Here is a 23,900-nt window from a genome sequence, read left to right as displayed (position 1 = left end):
ATAGAGTACAGTATATACATATGAGATGAGTAATGTAGGGTATATAAACATAAAGTGGCATAGTTTAAAGTGGCTAGTGATACATGTATTACATAAAGATGGCAAGATGCAGTAGATGATATAGAGTACAGTATTTACATATACATATGAGATGAGTAATGTAGGGTATGTAAACATTATATTAAGTGGCATTGTTTAAAGTGGCTACTGATACATTTTTACATAAATTTCCATCAATTCCCATTATTAAAGTGGCTGGAGTTGAGTAAGTATGTTGGCAGCGGCCATTAAATGTTAGCGCTGCTGCGCCTTCTTCACAACGCTGTCTGTGTGGGTGGACCAATTCAGTTTGTCCGTGATGTGTACACCGAGGAACTTAAAACTTACTACCCTCTCCACTACTGTCCCGTCAATGTGGACAGGGGGGTGCTCCCTCTGCTGTTTCCTGAAGTCCACAATCATCTCCTTTGTTTTGTTGACGTTGAGTGTGAGGTTATTTTCCTGACACCACACTCTGAGGGCCCTCACCTCCTCCCTGTAGGCCGTCTCGTCGTTGTTGGTAATCAAGCCTACCACTGTAGTGTCGTCCGCAAACTTGATGATTGAGTTGGACGAGTGCATGGCCACGCAGTCATGGGTGAACAGGGAGTACAGGAGAGGGCTCAGAACGCACCCTTGTGGGGCCCCAGTGTTGAGGATCAGCGGGGTGGAGATGTTGTTACCTACCCTCACCACCTGGTGGGCGTCCCGTCAGGAAGTCCAGTACCCAGTTGCACAGGGCGGGGTCGAGACCCAGGGTCTCGAGCTTGATGACGAGTTTGGATGGTACTATGGTGTTAAATGCTGAGCTGTAGTCGATGAACAGCATTCTCACATAGGTATTCCTCTTGTCCAGATGGGCAGTGTGCAGTGTGGTTGCGATTGCGTCGTCTGTGGACCTATTGGGTCGGTAAGCAAATTGGAGTGGGTCTAGGGTGTCAGGTAGGGTGGAGGTGATATGGTCCTTGACTAGTCTCTCAAAGCACTTCATGATGACGGAAGTGAGTGCTACGGGGCGGTAGTCGTTTAGCTCAGTTACCTTAGCTTTCTTGGGAACAGGAACAAGGGTGGTCCTCTTGAAGCATGTGGGAACAGCAGACTGGGATAAGGAATGATTGAATGTGTCCGTAAACACACCAGCCAGCTGGTCTGCGCATGCTCTGAGGACGCGGCTGGGAATGCCGTCTGGGCCTGCAGCCTTGCGAGGGTTAACACGTTTAAATGTTTTACTCACTTCGGCTGCAGTGAAGGAGAGCCCGCAGGTTTTGGTAGCGGGCCGTGTCAGTGCCACTGTATTGTCCTCAAAGTGAGCAAAAAAAGTTATTTAGTCTGTCTGGGAGCAAGACATCCTGGTCCGCGACGGGGCTGGTTTTCTTTTTGTAATCCGTGATTGACTGTAGACCCTGCCACATACCTCTTGTGTCTGAGCTGTTGAATTGCGACTCTACTTTGTCTCTATACTGGCACTTAGCTTGTTTGATTGCCTTGCGGAGGGAATAGCTACACTGTTTGTATTCGGTCATGTTTCCAGTCACCTTGCCCTGGTTAAAAGCAGTGGTTCGCGCTTTCAGTTTCACGCGAATGCTGGATTCAATCCACGGTTTCTGGTTTGGGAATGTTTTAATCGTTGCTGTGGGTGGCAGGAAGCAACAAAATGGAGTCGTGGTCAGGTTTTCCGAAAGGAGGGTGGGGGAGGGCCTTATATGCGTCGCGGAAGTTAGAATAACAATGATCCAGGGTTTTACCAGCCCTGGTAGCACAATCGATATGCTGATAGAATTTAGGGAGTTTTGTTTTCAGATTAGCCTTGTTAAAATCCCCAGCTACGATGAATGCAGCTTCAGGGTGTGTGGTTTCCAGTTTACATAGAGTCAGATAAAGTTCGTTCAGGGCCATCGATGTGTCTGCTTGGGGGGGAATATATACGGCGCACTTCCGGCGCCGACAGAGATGGCCGCCTCGCTCGCGTTCCTAGGAAACTATGCAGTATTTTGTTTTTTTTACGTGTTATTTCTTACATTGGTACCCCAGGTAATCTTAGGTTTCATTACATACAGTCGGGAGGAACTACTGAATATAAGAGCAACGTCAACTCACTATCATTACGACCAGGAATATGACTCTCCCGAAGCGGATCCTGTGTTTTGCCTTCCACCCAGTACAATGGATCTGATCCCAGCCGGCGACCCTAAACAACGACTCCGTAAAAGGGGCAAACGAAGCGGTCTTCTGGTCAGGCTTCGGAGACGGGCACATCGCGCTCCACTCCCTAGCATACTACTCGCCAATGTCCAGTCTCTTGACAACAAGGTTGATGAAATCCGAGCAAGGGTAGCATTCCAGAGAGACATCAGAGACTGTAACGCTCTTTGCTTCACGGAAACATGGCTCACTCGAGAGACGCTAACGGAGTCGGTGCAGCCAGCTGATTTCTTCACGCATCGCGCCGACAGAAACAAACATCTTTCTGGTAAGAAGAGGGGGGGGGGGGGGGGGGTATGCCTTATGATCAATGAGACGTGGTGTGATCATAACAACATACAGGAACTCAAGTCATTATGTTCACCTGACTTAGAATTCCTCACAATCAAATGTCGTTGCATTATCTACCAAGGGAATTCTCTTCGATTCGATTATCATTGTACGCGGAGGATATATGTTGCAGAATTCTGCATGCAGAGTCTCAATTTGTTCCCATTTTGTGAAATCTCGGTTGGTGAGTGGATACCAGACCTCTCAACCATAAAGGGCAATGGGTTCTATAACTGATTCACCAACCCCCTCCTCCCCCCACCCCGTACCCAGATACCTATTGGTATTCTGTCACCCCTACCCCTTGCTGAGCGGGCAGTGAGGTGTGGAGGACACCATACAGTCACCTCCAACCCTCCAACCTCCCAACCCACTCCACAGGCTTCCTGTATCATTGTCCCCTTAATGTCCCCTTCTCTTGTCCTGCTCCCAACTCACTGATGAAGTGCTGCCATTTTTTTTAACAATAAAGGAACACTTTTCACAACTTCCATGATCCTTTAATAGCTGCTGAATTTCCTTTCGACTTCAGTTTTGCTCCTCAGTCCATGCAGCTTGGTTGGAGAGTGAGGTAGCATCAGTGCTCCTTTCTCTTCTCCCATCTTCCAACCCTTCTCCTAGATACAGAATAGTGTGGTGTGCTTGTTCTTTGCTGTTCCTGAACCACTCATCTTTCTTTGTGAAGAAGCACAACACTCCATACTGAAAAACTGTCTATATCTTTAAACTCAGGCCTACAGATGCAAATTTGCTTGGCATTGAATCAGAATAGGATGCTAATCTGATAAATAATGAGTATCAGTACTGATTAGTTGCTATAATGCTGTAATTGCCAGGTGTAACAAACCTGGGCTACATCCCAAATGGTGCACTATTCCCTATTTAGTGCACTACTTTTGACCAGGGTGCATAGGCGGCCATTGGGAATACAACCATGGACTCTCTAAAAATAACATTTGACATGAAGTGTTTGAATTGATTCCTAAAGACTGTTTTTGCTGTTGATAACAGATTATACTATTTCCTTCCTCCCTCTGTCACCTTATCCTCCCTCTCTTTATCCCCTCAATCCCCTTATTTTCTCCCTCTCTCTCTCTCTTTCTCTTTCTTTCTTTCTTTCTTTCTTTCTCCCTCTCTCTCTCTCTCTATCTCTGTCTCAATCTTCCTCTTTCTCTCTCTCTGCCTCCCCCCATACCCCTCATGTTTGCACTGTAATCACTTAACCAGTCTTCCTCTGTTGCCAGACCTTGCTGTTCTGTTTGTGTGTGTTGATGCTTTAACCCCCATTAATGCACATACTAGGTGTTAGCCAATAGGGCAACCTGGAGGGAACAAGAGAAGAAAATAATGAAAACACCCAAAAAATAATGAAGTGTAGCTGGGTTCAAGCCCTATGGCACCACAACGCCACCATCAGGGCAAAGTGTGTGCGTGCATGCATGTATGTGCACGTGTATGTGCCTTCATGCGTGTGTGTGTGCATCAGCGTGTGTTTGTGTGTGTATCCACTCAACAGCTATATGTAATTGGCTTGGCTGTGTGGATTCCATTTCTTACCATGATTTGCATATGAGCATTTGTTATGAGCAAAGCAGGGAGCAAACGTGCACCATTAAATATGTACAAGTTAACCAACTGTTGCAGTGGGTAGAACGTCTACACAACATATTTATCTTCTCAATGGTCTAGAAGGGAGTAAGAACACCTACTAGGCATATTGCCTCTGTTTTACCTTTGCCTCAAAATTAAATAAATTGTTATTGATATTAATAGTGTTTTTATCTCATATATTATCTGATCTCAGCTTAATTGTCCATTTAAGATTGACATAAACCATTTGTCAGGAGCAGAAAATGATGTGTTTGCCTGACCTCGGGATAAACAAGTTTAGCCGAACCTGCCTCTTCTGATTCCCATGTCAAACCTAGTGTCAATACCACATCCTCCTCTCTCCCCTTCATTCTGGCAAATTACATTCTCCTTCCTCACCCAAGGTCAGCACCTCCCCCTTCCTCCCCCTTCCTCCCCCCTGCCCTCCCTGTCTCTGAATATCATCTATATTTCATTGACCTCCTTGGAAGGTGTTGGCTTGGCACACACACACACACACACACTTCATCTCTCACAGACACAGACCTGTGAGTGTGAAATGCCAGTGGGATTGGCTGTGGTGTGAATACTGATGGTGTTGATGGTGACTTGGCTAGTTAGAGAACCGTCCAATCCCAGTCTGGATTATTCCATCACACTGCCAGACGTTCTGTATAATTAAAATGGCAGCCATTTATTTTTCCAGCTAAATGGAAAGAGTGCAGTCTCATCCCTTTCACTAGGCTCGCATCCCAAATGGCACCATATGCCCTATTTAGTGCACTACTTTGACCAGAGCCCAGGTGCCATTTGAGATGCAGTCTATGTTGTTTAGATGAGATGGGAGAGCTCTGCCAGCCTAGGTCTCTCTCCTCTCCTCCCCTAGTGTATGTAGGGCGGCTCTATCTTTTCTAGTGGTGGTTCTCTTCTTCGTGTGGCTGGAGGACTAGGGTAGAATTGCTGTATGAAGCTAAAAATGAGTCGGCTTAGTTGTAGCTTGGATGCATTTTACTGTCCATTGTCAAATGAATTATATGAGCTTAAACTGCAATATCGAGACATGGTACACACTTTGCAAAATGTATAACTATACTGTACAATGTATAAGGTTGAAAAGATAAAGACATGAAATAGATTTAATAAGGGAAACTGAGCATAAGCAACAAGAAAGGGTTGTTGTTTGCCTTCTAGGCAGAGTTGGAAAGAAAAAGCCATATCTCAGACGGGCCAATAAAAAGAAAAGATTAAGATGTGCAAAAGAACACAGACACTGGACAGAGGAACTCTGCCTATAAGGCCAGCATCCCAGAGTCACCTCTTCACTGTTGACCTTGAGGCTGGTGTTTTGCGGGTACTTTTTAATGAATCTGCCAGTTGAGGACTTGTGAGACGTCTGTTTCTCATACTAGACACTCTAATGTACTTGTCCTCTTGCTCAGTTGTGCACCGGGGCCTCCCACTCCTCTTTCTATTCTGGTTAGAGCCCGTTTGCTCTGTTCTGTGAAGGAAGTATTACACAGCGTTGTACGAGATCTTCAGTTTCTTGGCAATTTCTCACATGGAAAAGCCTTCATTTCTCAGAACAAGAATTGACTGCCGAGTTTCAGAAGAAAGTTCTTTGTTTCTGATCATTTTGAGCCTGTAATCAAACCAACAAATGCTGATGCTCCAGATACTCAACTAGTCTAAAGAAGGCCAGTTTTATTGCTTCTTTAATCTGGACATCAGTTTTCAGCTGTGCTAACATAATTGCAAAATAGTTTTCTAATGATCAATTAGCCTTTTAAAATGATAAACTTGGATTAGTAACACAACTTGCCATTGGAACACGGGAGTGATAGTTGCTGATAATGGGCCTCTGTACGCCAATGTAGATATTCCATAAATGTGTAGTTTCCAGCTACAATAGTCATTTACAACATTAACAATGTCTACACTGTATTTCTGATCAATTTGATGTTATTTTAATGGACAAAAACATTTGCTTTTCTTTCACAAACAAGGACATTTCTAAGTGACCCCAAACTTTTGAACGGTAGTGTACATAAGGACAATGCATCTGTCTGTCCTCATGTGGACTTCGTACACTGTGACTGCTAGACATCTAGACAGCAGAACAGAGTGGAAATTGACCATGATGCAATTTTCTTCCTTGAAAAGTATTTGATTTATGTATTGTCCTTTTCACTGAAGCCTTGGTACCAAAGCATCAAACAGCAGGTCTGAGTAAAAAGCACAGCATCTCGTAGTTCATGGGGGTCTCATGTTTGACTCTGGAGCTCTTCAGTCAGAACAGATGTAACTGTCTAATGGTAACTTTCCTTTTTAAGTCATGGGCTGCTGCCCTTAATAATTATCCTGTCTGACCAGTCATAGGGCTTTGGTCAAAAGTAGTGTACTATATAGTGTATACGTACATGGGTAATAGGGTATCAAAGTAGTGCGCTACATAGGGAATAGGGTGTCATTTCAGCCACTGCCATCAGGCCTATCTGTTCTATTTTCATAGGATCAAGTGTCTAAATGGCCATTGTGTGCATTGATTTCTCATCCCTTTGAAGTAGACACGAAGGATAAATATTATGTGGATGAGAAGCATTATCAAGCCTGCTGTAATCAGTGATCATTGATCTCCTGCCTAGCTTCCACAAGTAATCTATTTTAAATACACTCTCAGCTGCCTGCACCACGCACCCACCGAGCTCTCTGTTCTCTGTCCTCTCCCTTTGTAATGGTATTGGCAGGCGTCCACAGAGAGAGAAAAAGAGCGAGAGAGAGAGAGGTGGGGAGAGAGAGAGAGAGAGAGAACAAACATAGATTTGGAGCCTATGTATGATGTTGTAATGTAGAATGGTAGTCTACCATCAAAAATAGCATCTTACAACAAAGAGAGGGACTCACTTTATTATAGATGATTCTGTGTTCTGTAAGTGTTTGGTCTTAAAGGGTTGTGTGCGTGTGTATAAAATAAAGTAAAGAAGTGTCAGCGTGTTGTGAAATGGATTCTTAGAGCACACTGCCAGCCTAGGTCTCTCTCCTCACGTCTCCTCTTCTCTCCTCACGTCTCCTCTTCTCTCCTCTCCTCTCCTCTTCTCTCCTCACCTCACCTCTCCTCTTCTCTCCTCTTCTCCCCTCCTCTCCTCTCCTCTCCTCTACTCACCTCTTCTCACCTCTCCTCTTCTCTCCTCACCTCCCCTCTCCTCCATTCATCTCTCCTCACCTCTCCTCTTCTCTTCTCTCCCTTTCTCTCCTCACCTCAATTCTCCTCTTCTCTCCTCACCTCTCCTCACCTCCCCTCTCCTCCATTCATCTCTTCTCTCCTCACCTCACCTCACCTCTCCTCTCCTCTCCTCTTTCCTCTTTCCTCTTTCCTCTTCTCTCATCCCCTCTCATATCCCCTTCTCACATCTCTCCTCACCTCTGCTCTTCTCTCCTCACCTCTTCTCTCCTCTCCTATTCTCTCCTCTTCTCAACTCTTCTCTCCTTTCCTCACCTCTCCTCTTCTCACCTTTTGTCTCCTCTTCTCTCCTTTCTCTCCCCTCCCCTATCCCCTTCTCAACTCTCCTCACCTCTCCTCCCCTCTCCTCACCTCTCCTCTTCTCTCCTCACCTCTCCTATCCCCTTCTCTCCTTGCCTCTCATCTCTTCACCTCCCCGCTTCAAACCTCTCCTCCCCTCCCCTCACATCTCCTCACCTCTCCTCTTCTCTTCAATTCTCTCCTCCCCCCTTCACTCCTCTTCTCACCTCTTCTCTCCTCTTCTCTTCTCTTCTCTCCTCACCTCTCAGCCTCTCACCTCTCCTCTTCTCGCCTCTCTTCTCCTCACCTCTCCTCTCCTCTTCTCTCCTCTCCTCACCTCTCTTCTCCTCACCTCTCCTCTTCTCTTCTCTTCTCTCCTCTCCTCTCCTCACCTCTTCTCTCCTCTCCTCTTCTCTCCTCTTCTCACCTCACCTCTCCTCACCTCTTCACTCCTCTTCTCACCTCTCTTCTGCTTTCCTCACCTCTCCTCACCTTTCCTCTCCTCACCTCTTCTCTCCTCTCCTATTCTCTCCTCTTCTCACCTCTTCTCTCCTTTCCTCACCTCTCCTCTTCTCACCTTTCATCTCCTCTTCTCTCCTGTCTCTCCTCCCCTCTCCTGTCCCTTTCTCAACTCTCCTCACCTCTTCTCTCCTCTCCTTTTCTCTCCTCTTCTCACCTCTCTTCTCCTTTCCTCACCTCTCCTCTCCTCTCCCCTCCTCTTCTATCCTCTCCTATTCTCTCCTCACCTCTCCTCTTCTCACCTTTCGTCTCCTCTTCTCTCCTGTCTCTCCTCCCTCTCCTGTCCCCTTCTCAACTCTCCTCACCTCTTCTCTCCTCACCTCTACTCTCCTCTCATTTTCTCTCCTCTTCTCACCTCTCTTCTCCTTTCCTCACCTCTCCTCTCCTCTCCTCACCTCTTCTCTTCTCTCCTGTCTCTCCTCCCCTCTCCTGTCCCCTTCTCAACTCTTCTCACCTCTCCTCACTTAGTATATGTATGTGTTTATCACAACCCAGCATTAACCACACACCCACACACACACACACAGAGAGACACACACACACATACACACAGTCTTATGTTCCGGTTCCTGGTCTTTGTTCCCACCTACCGTGTCCACCTCATTGAGCAGCAATCAGATAAACCGACCAGGTGGGGGAAAACAAGCTAAGTGTCTGCACGTCCTCCACCGCTCAGCTCGGTCCCTCACTTCCAATCCTAAACACTTCACTCCCCATCTCCATCCCCACACACACACACAAACACACACAAACACACACACGCCCTATCATTGTGCTAGGTAATTAACATTCAAGCGTTGGCAAGCCATCCATTTTCCTTCCACTGCTTAATTGTCTTGAAAATTGAGGAGATTACTGAGAGAGAGAGCGATTTATGTACAAATAAGATTCTGTCAGGACCCATCAGCACGACTCACGCACAACGCACACCGGCTGACTGCCACTGAACACACACACAATCACACACAGTTAGTCAGTGACACACACACACACACACACAGTTTGTCAGTCACAGCCACACACCTACTCCCCCCGCTTACCACACACAACCTCATCCTCTCTTCCTCCCATCCTCTCTTCCTTTCTTCCTCCCATCCTCTTCCTCTCTTCCTCCCATCCTCTTCCTCTCTTCCTCCCATCCTCTTCCTCTCTTCCTCCCATCCTCTTCCTCTCTTCCTCCCATCCTCTTCCTCACTTCCTCCCATCCTCTTCCTCTCTTCCTCCCATCCTCATCCTCTCTTCCTCCCATCCTCATCCTCTCTTCCTCCCATCCTCTCTTCCTTTCTTCCTCCCACCCTCTTCCTCTCTTCCTCCCATCCTCTCTTCCTCCCATCCTCTTTTCCTCCCATCCTCTCTCCCTCTTTTCCTCCCATCCTCTCTCCATCTCTTCCTCCCATCCTCTCCCTCTTTTCCTCCCATACTCTCTCCCTCTCTTCCTCCCATCCTCTCCCTCTCTTCCTCCCATACTCTCTCCCTCTCTTCCTCCCATCCTCTCCCTCTCTTCCTCCCATCCTCTTCCTCTCTTCCTCCCACCCTCTTCCTCTCATCCTCCCATCCTCTTTTCCTCCCATACTCTCTCCCTCTCTTCCTCCCATCCTCTCTCCCTCTCTTCCTCCCACCCTCTTCCTCTCTTCCTCCCATCCTCTTTTCCTCCCATACTCTCTCCCTCTCTTCCTCCCATCCTCTCCCTCTCTTCCTCCCATCCTCTCCCTCTTTTCTTCCCATCCTCTCTCCCTCTTTTCCTCCCATCCTCTCTCCCTCTGTTCCTCCCATCCTCTCCCTCTGTTCCTCCCATACTCTCTCCCTCTCTTCCTCCCATCCTCTCCCTCTCTTCCTCCCATCCTCTTCCTCCCATCCTCTCTTTCTCTTTTCCTCCTCCAAAGAACACACAGAGAGCGAAGCAGTGTCCATATTTCGGATGGTTGTCTGTCTGTGTCAGAACAGATCCATTCCCTCTTCATTCCCACCTCTGTGTTTAGCCTTCCAAATCCACAGGTAATTCACTTTTAATGGACAAGTATTGCTGAGCTATTCATCACACTGAAGCCAACCAGTGTTAAAGAGAGAGAATGGGAGAGAGAGGGAGAGAGGGAAAGGGAGAGTCAGAGAAGGGTCTGTAGTGGATCAACAGCACAGAGGAACAGAGGAAAGATACTCTGACAGCATGCTTTTCTTTCAGATGGCTGGGATGACTGGGTTCAAAGAAGGTTAGGATATAGCAGGGATTATCATGTGTGTGCGTGCATACGTACTTGCTTGCGTGCGTACCTATGTACGTGCATGTGTGCGTGTGCACGTGTGTGATCACGCCTGTTTGAACCCGAACATTGTATCATAGCAGACACATCCCCCTATACGTGGCCTATGTAACGGAGAACATCAACACTAGAATTGACCCACTACTCTTCCTTGTCTCCTCTCTCTCTCGTTTTGTTTTCTCTCTCGTTCTTTCTCTCTCGTTCTTTCTCTCTCTCTCCTTCTCTATTTCCGCCCAGCTCTCATTCCTCTTTCCCTGTTGTGCCTGCTTGGTATGGAAGACCTGTCTGCACCTCCCCTTCAATACCCCTCTCCCCCATTCCCCTGCTTAGAGAGAGAGGGATGGTGAGAGAAAGAAACAGAGGGAGAGCGAGAGAGAACGTGGGAGTGGGAGAGCGGTAGAAAGAAAGAGAACGAGGGTGAAAGAGGGTGAAAAAGGGAGGGGCGTGAGGGAGACAGCAGGTTGTGTTTTCTTCTTTCTCCCGCCCAAATGAGCCGGTGTGATGACAGCCTTACCACTGGAATCTCACCTCTTATACCACCTCCACGCTCCTTCTACTCCTCCCCCCTCCTCCTCAGCCCCCAGTCTACCCATTCCAACCTAAATCCAATTTGTTATGGTTTCAAATAAGGCCTGTTCTCTGTTTGCTCACTGCTTGGCCCCAACGTGCTTTCTCTTACTCTGAGACCAACTTAAATAGGTGAATTTGCTTTTCTTATTCTTCAGAGGCTGGGGCAATCTTGTAGCGATATACAATGGGGACTATAGTTCTATAGCGCAGGCGATATTTGTTCAGACACTGCTGTTACTTTGGCATTGAATAGCCTTTCATTGATATGTGGGTGCATGGTGTGTGCATTTTGCTCTGCCATCAGATGCAGGACACTCACTTTGTGTGGGCTGCTCAAGTTCTTGAGTAGCTTTTTTGTTCTTCTCTACTTTGAACTTCAGTCTACAATACTTTTTTAGGTTAAACACTGCAGCTCACATACAGCTTTATTAGAAGGTGTTGCTTGGTGCGGGGACTCTTGACCTCAAGTGTCGTAAGGAAATAGAAGAAGCTCTATTGTACAACAGTAGCAGTGTTGCCATGTATAGGGTCTCTGCTACACACTTCCTCCATACACACGTTAGTCAATTACCCGTATTGTTCGCTCCTCCACAAAATCAATTTCAGGAGTTTTATCACACAGATAGGTGCTTCTGCACCAGGAAACGTTATCAGGGAAAGAAAGACTCTCAGTCGGGCCTTATCGCTGCAAACTATCTATTCATTAAAGGGTGGTGACTCAAGTTGTTATTTTTTCATTGATTAGTTAAAAAATATGACACTTTGCCGAGCCCCAATACACTGTTATGACATGGATTCTCCTTCTGAAGAGTCAAATCAATTATGATAGTTGATTAAAGGTTTTCATAGCTGATGATATTGGTGATAAAGTGTTGTGCCCAAAAGATTAGTGATGGGTCGTTCGCGAACGAGTCGGCTCTAAGAGCCGGCTCTTGTAGTTGAACGTTGGGAGCCAGCTCGCATATCAGAAGAGCCGAATCTATTTATAAAAATATTAAAAGATATTAATAATCAAAAGATTTAAATGAATAGAATTAACTAATTCAAAGAACGAAAACATTTATAAAATAATATAGGCCTAAATGCTCAAGCGCACACACATTCGTTCTGACTGTCTGCTCAGACTAACAGCCTCACCTGTTGTTCCTGTCAATCAGACACGCAGTGTCAACCAATGAACCAAAGATGCGTGAGGGAGGGCCGAGCCAACTCACTCACAGTCACACACTTAGCAGCCAAGGAGAGAGAGGAAAGACAGCTGTGAAAACAACAGCTAGAAAATGAGTCGGAAGCACAGTAGCATTTGGATGCATTTTAATAATGTAGACAATGTTAGAGCACAGTGTAGAATCTGCCAAAACAAAATATCATATACAGCTGGTTCTACACACATAGGCCAACTGTGCACCCAACTATGAAGCTAGCTGTAGCGGAGCTTCAAGAATCTAGCGGGCCTGCTAGTGATAGTGGTGGAGCCAGCACCTCCACACGTGGAGACGTATCCACTCAGTCAAGTAGGCCTACTCCGCGACCCACAGCAACGCAGTCTTCTATGGACCAGTTTATGCCAAAGTCTATGTCTGTAGCAAAACAAGGCCAAATCGATATTGCATTGGCTAAAATGATTTCCACCGATTTCCAGCCATTTTCAATCGTGGAGGACAAAGGTTTTTAGAAATTATAGCAATAGACTAAATCCAATGTACACAATTCCAAGCAGGAAAACCATTTCAAAATCACTTACTCCACAACTGTACGAGAGCATACAGGCTTCAGTGCGGGAAAGAGTCCAAAAAGCTACTGCAGTTTGCCTTACCACTGACTGCTGGACATCAAGGGTAATCACTTCTTACATGTTGGTTACATGTCACTTCATTGAAGATTTTTCGATGTCTAGCTGTCTTCTGGACTGCTTTGAGTTCATTGACAGGCACACCTCAGAGAACTTCCACAGGAGCACAGTAGGTGCTGAAAAACTAAACGTCTACGCAACGCCAGATGGGGATGCCTGAGCTGAGGCCTAAACAAGACTGCACTACAAGTTGGAATTCAACATTTTATATGTTGAAGCGGTTTCTTGAGTCAAAGAATGCCATCGTCTCTACCTTGGCCATTGTCAATGCACCTGTTGATGCTCTGATCCAAGAGGAATGGGAGGTGGTGGAGGAGGTGTGCAGAGTCCTGGAACCCTTTGAGCAGGTCACTGTGGAGATCAGTGGAGAGAGGTACAGTATGCAGTTGTAACTACATCATTATTTAATCCAGTATTATATACAGTTGAAGTCGGAAGTTTACATACACCTTAGCCAAATACATTTAAACTCAGTTTTTCACAGTTCCTGACATTTAATCGTAGTAGATATTCCCTGTCTTAGGTTATTTAGGATCACCACTTTATTTTAAGAATGTGAAATGTCAGAATAATAGTATTGAGAATTATTTCTTTCAGCACTTATTTCTTTCATCACATTCCAAGTGGGTCAGAAGTTTACATACACTCAATTAGTATTTGGTAGCATTGCCTTTAAATTTAACTTGGGTCAAACGTTTTGGGTAGCCTTCCACAAGCTTCCCACAATAAGTTGGGTGAATTTTGGCCCATTCCTCCTGACAGTGCTTGTGTAACTGAGTCAGGTTTACAGGCCTCCTTGCTTGCACACACTTTTTCAGTTCTGCCCACACATTTTCTATGGGATTGAGGTCAGGGCTTTGTGATGGCAACCTCAATACCTTGACTTTGTTGTCCTTAAGCCATTTTACTACAACTTGGAAGTATGCTTGGGGTCATTGTCCATTTGGAAGACCCATTTGCGACCAAGCTTTAACTTCCTGACTGATGTCTAGAGATGTTGCTTCAATATATCCACATAATTTTCTCTCCTCATGATGCCATCTATTTTGTGAAGCGGATCAGTCCCTCCTGCAGCAAAGCACCCCCACGACATGATGATGCCCACCCCCATTGCTTCACGGTTGGGATGGTGTTCTTCGGCTTGCAAGCCTCCCCCTTTTTCCTCCAAACATAACGATGGTCATTATGGCCAAACAATTCTATTTTTGTTTCATCAGACCAGAGGACATTTCTCCAAAAAGAACCATCTTTGTCCCCATGTGCAGTTGCAAACCGTAGTCTGTCTTTTTTATGACGGTTTTCCTTGCTGAGCGGCCTTTCAGGTTATGTCGATATAGGACTTGTTTTACTGTCGATATAGATACTTTTGTACCTGTTTACTCCAGCATCTTCACAAGGTCCTTTGCTGTTGTTCTGGGATTGATTTGCACTTTCGCACCAAAGTACGTTCATCTCTAGGAGACAGAACGCGTCTCCTTCCTGGGCGGTATGACGGCTGCGTGATCCCATGGTGTTTATACTTGCGTACTATTGTTTGTACAGATGAACGTGGTACCTTCAGGCATTTGGAAATTGCTCCCAAGGATGAACCAGACTTGTGGAGGTCTAAAAAAAAATTTGAGGTCTTGGCTGATTTCTTTTGATTTTCCCATGATGTCAAGCAAAGAGGCACTGAGTTTGAAGGTAGGCCTTGAAATACATCCACAGGTACGCCTCCAATTGGCTGAAATGATGTCAATTAGCCTATCAGAAGCTTCTAAAGCCATGACATAATTGTCTGGAAATTTCCCAGCTGTTTAAAGGCACAGTCAACTTAGTGTATGTGAACTTCTGACCCACTGGAATTGTGATACAGTGAATTATAAGTGAAATAATCTGTCTGTAAACAATTGTTGGAAAAATTACTTGTGTCATGCACAAAGTAGATGTCCTAACCAACTTGCCAAAACTATAGTTTGTTTACACAGAAATTTGTGGAGTGGTTGAAAAACGAGTTATAATGACTCCAACCTAAGTGTATGTAAACTTCCGACTTCAACTGTATGAGCAGTAGATGAGAATATAGTATCAGTAGACAAAACATGAACCTGAACTAATAAGTTACTGTTCTCTCTTTTCAGCTATGTGACAGCCTCAAAAATGATACTCCTGTGTAAGGGTCTGCAGCAAATCACAGCCAGCCACCAGAGAGAAGCAAATGTAACACCAGGACATGTGACAGAGTTGATGGACGCCCTATGCTCATCAATGGACAGAAAGTTCCACAGAATGGAATATAATCACGTGCTATCAGCAACCTCTGCGCTTGACCCCAGGTTTAAGAAGTTAGCCTTCAGTGATGCCAGAGCGATTGATGAGGCTCTTCAAAGAATAACCTCAGCAGCAGGGAGGGACAGCCCCAGCAGTCAGCTGGCTCAGGCACCAGGGCAACAGGAAGAAGAGGGATCAGGTGAAGCACCAGCAGTAGTGCCACGAACGTCTGCTGTTTGGATGCTGTTTGACGAGAGAGCAACTGGGGATGCAGCACGAAGGAATCCATCAGCAGATGCCATAATTGAGGTCCGATCCTATTTGGAGGAGTCCCTTCTCCAAAGATCTGCAGATCCTCTGAGCTGGTGGAAGAACAAGGACTCTGTCTACCCACGGCTTACTAAAGTCATGACAGGGACACTCTGCATAGTGGCCACATCCGTTCCCTCTGAGAGGGTCTTCTCGAAAACGGGACAAATAATTACTGAGAGAAGAAACCACATCAGTCCCTCGAAAGTGAGGCAGCTTGCATTTCTGAAGACAAATCTCTCATAAAATAAAAAATATGGTCAGCATTGCTGTGTGCTGCTGGTTATAACATGGCAATAAAGAAGAGAGAGAAAAGAGGGACCAGTTTAATGTTTTAAGTGAGATGCTGCAGTTGTGCACATTGTTATTTATTTTTCTTTGATATGGTGCAATATTCTATTATTATGCTGTTCAGATTGTATTCGTTTTGAATGGTCAGATTTATATACACTTTATTTATAAACATGAAAAAGTTATACTTTAAATGCACATGTTTAATAGCATTATTTTTCATAACAAACCAATGCATCTTGAAATACATTGTGGTTAAGGTAGAGTATGATTTCATTTAATAATTTAATTAGAATTGTTTTAACACCAATCATAGTCAAACTATCGCAAACTGTTTGACTTGAGAAAATACAAAAAATATATTTTTTTAAGAGCCGTTTGGGAGCCAAAAGAGCCGGCTCACTGAAAAGAGCCGGAATGCCCATCACTACAAAAAGAGATGTGGTGTTGTAATTCATGATGATGATGATCATGATGATGATACCAGCCATGAAGATGATGGTGGTAATGATGAAGATGATGATGAGGATGATGTTGCTGCTGCTGATAATGATGATGACAATGTTTCTTCACTGTTCAGTAACAGTGTTTGTTGGTGTGTTTTTTGCAGGGTATGATGTATCTGGAAGAGCGGAGACTGGTGCACAGGGACTTGGCTGCCCGTAACGTGCTGGTCAAGTCCCCCAACCACATCAAGATCACTGACTTTGGTCTGGCTCGGTTGCTGGACGTCAACGAGAAGGAGTACAACGCTGACGGGGGCAAGGTAAGCATGGCCGGAAATACTTAGAGAAAAAGAGAATCTATGTCTGCCTACTGTTTTGCTGCTCCAGAAATGTGAGCCTCTCTCCTCTCTGTCTGTTCCCTGTCCTGTATTCTTCTAGATGTGTGTATTCTCTATACCGTAGTGCAGGGATGAGTAACTTTGATGGGGGTGGTGGCCACAAGAAATGTGAACTCCATGAAAATAGCTTTTTGAGAACGTTTGAGAGGGTCAAAGATCACACCCCGAAAGCATGCTAACCTCTCACCATTACCAATAACAGGGGAGGCTAGCATGTCTGGTTTCCTGGAGGTCAAGCCTAGTTCTGGACTAAAAATTTCATGGAGACTCTAATGAGCATGGTTTTTAGTTCAGAACTTACAGGTGTAGCATCTTCATTTTATTGTTGAGAATATTCCTGCTGTTGCAAACTGTCTCAAATTAAGATCCTTCATCTGTAATCAGCCCATGATGTCCAATTCTGGCCATACATATTTCTTAATGATGTATTTTTCTCTTGTGACACTTCCTGTTTTACCAATGCCAACGATGCATTTCGAGGAAGAGCAAACTGTTCCGATCAAAATTAGTCTGAAAAGGGACTAAAAGTAACCAAATATTTATTTACGTGATCCATTTGGCATCTCCTTAACCTTCACTAAAACTGTTTGCGTGCAATTTGCTAATATCCTGTAAGTATTACGTCAACAAGGCAGTTATAGTGGATATTTACCATTCATTTATATTGGGCACAAAATAATCTGAAACACAATCAAAACTAACTGAAAATGCATCCAACAAGTTTGTAGTCACAAGCTTGATGTAGTCATTGCGTGCTATGAATATGCGACCAAATACTACACTTTTGACTACTTTAAGTAAAAATGTTTAGGGGTGTCAATAATTTTGAGAAAATAAAAATGTTACTTGTTAAACAACATTCATTTCTCTGAGCAATTATATTAGTATAAAATAAAATAATTTCCCAATTTTTGTGAGCACACAATATATTTGAATTATTTATTTTATATAGTCATTATTGCTCATCTTTATCAAGGGTGTCAATACTTTCAGACCCCACTGTATGTGTCTCCATAACTACAGATGCCAATCAAGTGGATGGCCTTGGAGTGTATCCACTACAGGAAGTTTACCCACCAGAGTGACGTCTGGAGCTACGGTAAGACTGGACACTCACATCAATCAATCAATGTGTCTTAATGCTGTCTTTTTTATACGGTAATGTGAATGCTCTGGTGAAATCTTACGATTTGTATCTATTATCTTTGGCAAACCTTTAACTTTAAACCTCTTCTCAGGGGTGACCATTTGGGAATTGATGACGTTTGGGGGGAAGCCCTATGATGGCATCCCGACCCGGGACATCCCAGACCTGTTGGAGAAGGGAGAGCGTCTTCCCCAACCTCCCATCTGCACCATAGATGTATACATGGTCATGGTCAAATGTAAGCTACCCTGTATAACTTCTTTCTCTCTCTCTTTCTCTCTCTCTCACACACACACACATTCCCACATGACCGCGCTGCTATGACCCCAGCGGTATAGGGTAGGGTCACAGACCATGTCCAGCACACACCCTGTCCATGCAGAGAGCACTACCCTGGTGTTTCCTGGCTGTGCTGTGCCGCTTCTCTGGCCCCTCTCTCTCCTCTGGCTGTGGCCCCTCCCTCACACATTGGGCCTAGGGTGTCACTGACTGACCTTCCTCCATGATCCTGTACCCAATGCCCCTGCTCATTAAACCAGACTGCCAGGAAAGGATTAGGGGAGGTCACCATGTCTCTGTCTCTCTCTTCCTCTCCTTTACTCTTTCAATCTGGTAGAGTAGCACAGAGGACACACAAGTGATTGCTTTGGTGCGGTATTGGTTGCGTGTCTGTGGAACCTGGCAGACTAACACACTAACATGGCTGTGCAGGTGATAGGTTTTGAGAAAAGGACATTTGATAATCAGAAAATGTAACTTTTTTTAATCAACCACATAATTAAAATCTAACACAAAAGTATGACAAGATCTGTAACCTACAGTATATACGGAAGCCCAGCTTAACCAGCACACTGGGACATCCTCCTTCAGTTTCCCTTATCCATGGCTCTACATCTAAAGCTCTCCCTGTGTCTTTTCCAGGTTGGATGATAGATGCAGACAGCAGGCCCAAGTTCAAGGAGCTAGCTGCAGAGTTCTGTAGGATGGCCCGGGACCCCCAGCGTTATCTGGTCATCCAGGTGAGTTACCTTACCGTATCTTACCTTCCCCTCGAACACCCCTCCTTATCCTGGGGAGTAGAGTGAACGACCAGGATAGTATGTGTCGTCATCTGGGATTCAAAGGCACATCTTGTTGATATACGTTTTGCAAACCAAAATAAATTACATTGTAAGTGTACGAGGAGTAATTGGTCTCTCTCTCTCTCTCTCCCTCCCCCTCCAGGGTGATGACCGTATGAAGCTGCCCAGCCCCAACGACAGTAAGTTCTTCCAGAGCCTGCTGGATGAGGAGGAGCTGGAGGATCTGATGGATGCTGAGGAGTACCTGGTTCCTCAGGTCTTTAATATCCCACCGCTGGCGTACACACCCAGGACACGTGTTGACTCCAACAGGGTAAGGCTCTACTCTCCTCTCCCCTCTTCTTCTCTCCTCTCCCCACTTCTCTCCTCTCCCCTCTTCTTCTCTCCTCTTCTTTTCTCCTCTCCTTTCTTTTCCTCTCCTCTCCTCTCTTCTCCTTCTGTCTCCTCCTCTCTTCTCTTATCTCTGCTGGCCTACCCACACATCAACTCTAACAGGTTGAATCCCTGTACACAGAATGCCCCTCTCAGAGGGCATTCTATTATTTTTCATTTTATTACAATTTATTATATTCTATCTTATTGTATTCCATTCTATTCTATTATTTTCTATTCTATCCTACTCTATTCAACATGCTAGTTTTTTCCCTAATCTCTTCTTTCCCTAGAAGCCTGGCTACAAAGTGCTCTCTGATATTTAAATACCAGTCTTATTCAACCGTAGACAAAGGGCACGCTGAGCTACACAGTTTGAAATTATTTGAACTTTTCACAGAACTCCATAATTTAGCCCGGATCCCCTTCATGATAAACTCCATTAAATGATATCTTAAAAGCATTTCTTCTAATTTATGTCTGTCTCAGTATATTGTGTTTGACTGGTTGATTTCCCATGTGGGTTTCACTCATCTGTTGCACTGAAATTCACTTCTCAGGTTGTAACTGCAGATTCAATTATCACAACATACAGTACATACATAGGCAGATATGGCAAGAAAAAGTATGTGAACCCTTTGGAATTACCTGGATTTCTGCATAAATTGGTCATCAAATTTGATCTGATCTTCATCTACATCTCAACAATAGACATAAATAGTGAGCTTAAACTATTAACACACAAATTATTGTATTTGTCTTGTCTATATTGAATACATCATTTAAACATTCACAGTGTAGGTTGGGAAAAGTATGTGAACCCCTAGGTTAATAACTTCTCCAAAAGCTAATTGGAGTCAGGAGTCAGCTAACCTGGAGTCTAATCGATGAGACGAGATTGGAGATGTTGGTTAGAGCTGCCATGCCCTATAAAAAAACTCACAAAATGTAAATTGGCTATTCACAAGAAGTATTGCCTGATGTGAACCATGCCTCGAACAATAGAGATCTCAGAAGACCTAAGATAAAAAATTGTAGACTTGTATAAAGCTGGAAAGGGTTACAAAAGTATCTCTAAAAGCCCTGATGTTCATCAGTCCACGGTAAGACCAATTGTCTATAAATGGAGAAAGTTCAGCATTGTTGCTCCTATCCCTAGGAGTGGACGTCCTGCAAAGATGACTGCAAGAGCACAGCGCAGAATGCTCAATGAGATTAAGAAGAATCCTAGAGTGTCAGCTAAAGACTTACAAAAAATCTCTGGAACATGCTAACATCTCTGTTGACGAGTTTACGATACGTAAAACACTAAACAAGAATGGTGTTCATGGGAGAACACTGCGGAAGAAGCCACTGCTGTCCAAAAAAACATTGCTGCACGTCTGAAGTTTTCAAAAGTGCACCTACTGTAGATGTTGTTCCATGTTCCACAGCAAAACTAATGAAAGTACAGTTGAGTTGTTTGGAAGGAACACAACAACACAACATCAAAACCTCATCCCAACTGTAAAGTATGATGGAGGGAGCATCATGGTTTGGGGCTGCTTTGCTGCTTGCTATCATTGACAGAAAAATTCATTTCCAAGTTTATCAAGACATTTTGCAGGAGAATGTTAGGCTATCTGTCCGCCAATTGAAGCTCAACAGAAGTTGGATGATGCAACAGGACAACGACCCAAAACACAGAAGTAAATCCACAACAGAAGAAAATACGCCATCTGGAGTGGCCCAGTTCTGACCTCAACCCGGATATCATAAGGTGAATGCACCAATTTGTAAGTCGCTCTGGATAAGAGCATCTGCTAAATGACTTAAATGTAATGTAAATGTAACCCGATGGAGATGCTGTGGTATGATCTCAAGAGAGCAGTTCACACCAGACATCCCAAGAATATTGCTGAACTGTAACAATTTTGTAAAGAGGAATGGTCCAAAATTCCTCCTGACCGTTGTGCAGGTCTGATCCGCAACTACAGAACACATTTGGTTAAGGTTATTGCTGCCAAGGGAGGGTCAACCAGTTATTAAATCCAAGGGTTCACATACTATTTCCACCCTGCACTGTGAATGTTTACACAGTGTGTTCAATAAAGACATGAAAACATATAATTGTTTGTGTTGTTAGTTTAAGTAGACTGTTTGTCTATTGTTGTGACCTAGATGAAGATCAGATCAAATGTTATGACCAATTTATGCAGAAATCCAGGTATTTCCAAAGGGTTCACATAATTTTTCGTGCCACTGTATGCTCTAGAGCTACTTAAAACCAAGAGCTACAGTATTTAGTGTGTTGATATGGGGGATGCGGAGGAAAAGATGAGGAAGGAGGAGGTGAGGTGATGTGAGGAGTTGTCAGAGAAGGAGTAGTTATAGGGTGAAGGGTACACAGCGTGAGGTCTGGAGTCTGTTCTCGTGAGAGGAGGAAGAGAGAAGGAAGAAAGGAAAATTAGAGGAGATGATGGGAGAAGGAAGAGAGGAGGAGGAGCCTTACAGAAAAATAATATGTACATGTATTAACTTATATGTAAATTACAGATATCCATATACAGTGCATTTGGAAAGATTCAGACCCCTTCCCTTTTTCCACATTTTGTTACGTTACAGCCTTATTCTAAAATGTTCCTCATCAAACTACACACAATACCTTATAATGACAAAACAAAAACATTTTTGCAATTAAAACAAAAAAAAAGTATTCAGACCTTTGCTATGAGACTCGCAAATTAAGCTCAGGTGCATCCTGTTTCCAATGATGATCCTTGAGATGTTTCTACAACTTCATTGGAGTCCACCCGTGGTAAATTCAATTGATTGGACATGATTTGGAAAGGCACACATAAGGTCCCACAGTTGACAGTGAAAGTCAGAGCAAAAACCAAGCCATGAGGTCGAAGGAATTCTCTGTAGAGCGCCGAGACATGATTGTGTCGAGGCTCAGATCTGGGGAAGGGTACTAAAAAATGTCTGCCCCATTGAAGGTCCCCAAGAACACAGTGGCCTCCATCCTAGAGCTGGCCGCCCAGCCAAACTGATCAATCGGGGGAGAAGGGTTTTGGTCAGCGAGGTGACCAAGAACGTCATGGCCACTCTGACAGAGTTCCAGAGTTCCTATGTGGAGATGGGAGAACCATAGGACAAGGAAGGACAACCATCTCTGCATGCACTCCACCAATCAGGCTTTTATGGTAAAGTGGCCAGATGGAAGCCACTCCTCAGTAAAAGGCACATGACAGCCTGCTTGGAGTTTGCCAAAAGGCACATACCAGACTCAGACCATGAGAAACAAGAGTATCTGTTCTGATGAAACCAAGGTTGAATTCTTTGGCCTGAATGCCAGTGTCACATCTGGAGGAAACCAGGCACCATCCCTACGATGAAGCATGGTGGTGGCAGCATCATGCTGTGGGGATGTTTTTCAGCTGCAGGGACTCGGAGACTAGCCAGGATTGAGGGAAAGATGAACAGAGCAAAGTACAGAGAGATCCTTGATGAAAACATGCTCCAGAGTGCTCATGACCTCAGACTGGGGCGAAGGTTCACCTTCCAACAGGACAATGACCCTAAGCACACAGCCAAGACAATGCAGGAGTAGTTTCGGGACAAGTCTCTGAATGTCCTTGAGTGAACCAGCCAGAGTCCAGACTTGAACCCCATCGAACATCTCTGGAGAGACCTGAAAATAGCTGTGCAGCGACACTCCCCATCCAACCTGACAGAGCTTGAGAGGATCTGCAGAGAAGAATGGGAGAAACTCCACAAATACAGGTGTGCCAAGCTTGTAACCCAAGAAGACTTGAGGCTGTAATCGCTGCCAAAGGTGCTTCAACAAAGTACTGAGTAAAGGGTCTGAATACTTACGTAAATGTCATATTTCAGTTTAGAATTTTTAAGACATTTGTTAACATTTCTAAAAACCTGTTTTTGCTTTGTCATTATGGGATATTGTGTGTAGATTGATGAAGAGGAAAAAAATATTTCATCCATTTTAGAATAAGGGAAATGTAACAAAATGTGGAAAAAGTAAAGGGGTCTGAATACTTTCAGAATGCACTGTATATATGTATGTTTACGTTTTATATGTACATATATAAATATATATATATACAGTGGGGAGAACAAGTATTTGATACACTGCCGATTTTGCAGGTTTTCCTACTTACAAAGCATGTAGAGGTCTGTAATTTTTATCATAGGTACACTTCAACTGTGAGAGAAGGAATCTAAAACAAAAATCCAGAAAATCACATTGTATGATTTTTAAGTAATTAATTTGCATTTTATTGCATGACATAAGTATTTGATACATCAGAAAAGCAGAACTGAATATTTGGTACAGAAACCTTAGTTTGCAATTACAGAGATCATACGTTTCCTGTAGTTCTTGACCAGGTTTGCACACACTGCAGCAGGGATTTTGGCCCACTCCTCCATACAGACCTTCTCCAGATCCTTCAGGTTTCGGGGCTGTCGCTGGGCAATACGGACTTTCGGCTCCCTCCAAAGATTTTCTATTGGGTTCAGGTCTGGAGACTGGCTAGGCCACTCCAGGACCTTGAGATGCTTCTTACGGAGCCACTCCTTAGTTGCCCTGGCTGTGTGTTTCGGGTCGTTGTCATGCTGGAAGACCCAGCCACGACCCATCTTCAATGCTCTTACTGAGGGAAGGAGGTTGTTGGTCAAGATCTCGCGATACATGGCCCCATCCATCCTCCCCTCAATACGGTGCAG

General features: G+C 44.5%; 1 protein-coding gene across 2 annotated transcripts in view; it reads left to right on the top strand.

The window, feature by feature from the left end:
• LOC139546622 (receptor tyrosine-protein kinase erbB-4-like) overlaps positions 1–23,900 on the top strand; it is a 518,533-nt gene that overhangs the window by 483,296 nt on the left and 11,337 nt on the right. For both annotated transcript variants that reach the window (XM_071355216.1, XM_071355215.1), the window contains exons 21-25: positions 16,338–16,493; positions 17,595–17,670; positions 17,810–17,956; positions 18,640–18,737; positions 18,943–19,113. In XM_071355216.1, the coding sequence (XP_071211317.1) occupies positions 16,338–16,493; positions 17,595–17,670; positions 17,810–17,956; positions 18,640–18,737; positions 18,943–19,113 (648 nt within the window). The remainder of the gene's footprint in view (positions 1–16,337; positions 16,494–17,594; positions 17,671–17,809; positions 17,957–18,639; positions 18,738–18,942; positions 19,114–23,900) is intronic.

Source organism: Salvelinus alpinus, chromosome 20 (genome assembly GCF_045679555.1).
Source record: "Salvelinus alpinus chromosome 20, SLU_Salpinus.1, whole genome shotgun sequence".
In the NCBI taxonomy this organism is placed as follows: Eukaryota; Metazoa; Chordata; class Actinopteri; order Salmoniformes; family Salmonidae; genus Salvelinus; species Salvelinus alpinus.
This window is presented reverse-complemented; position numbering and strand designations above follow the sequence as displayed.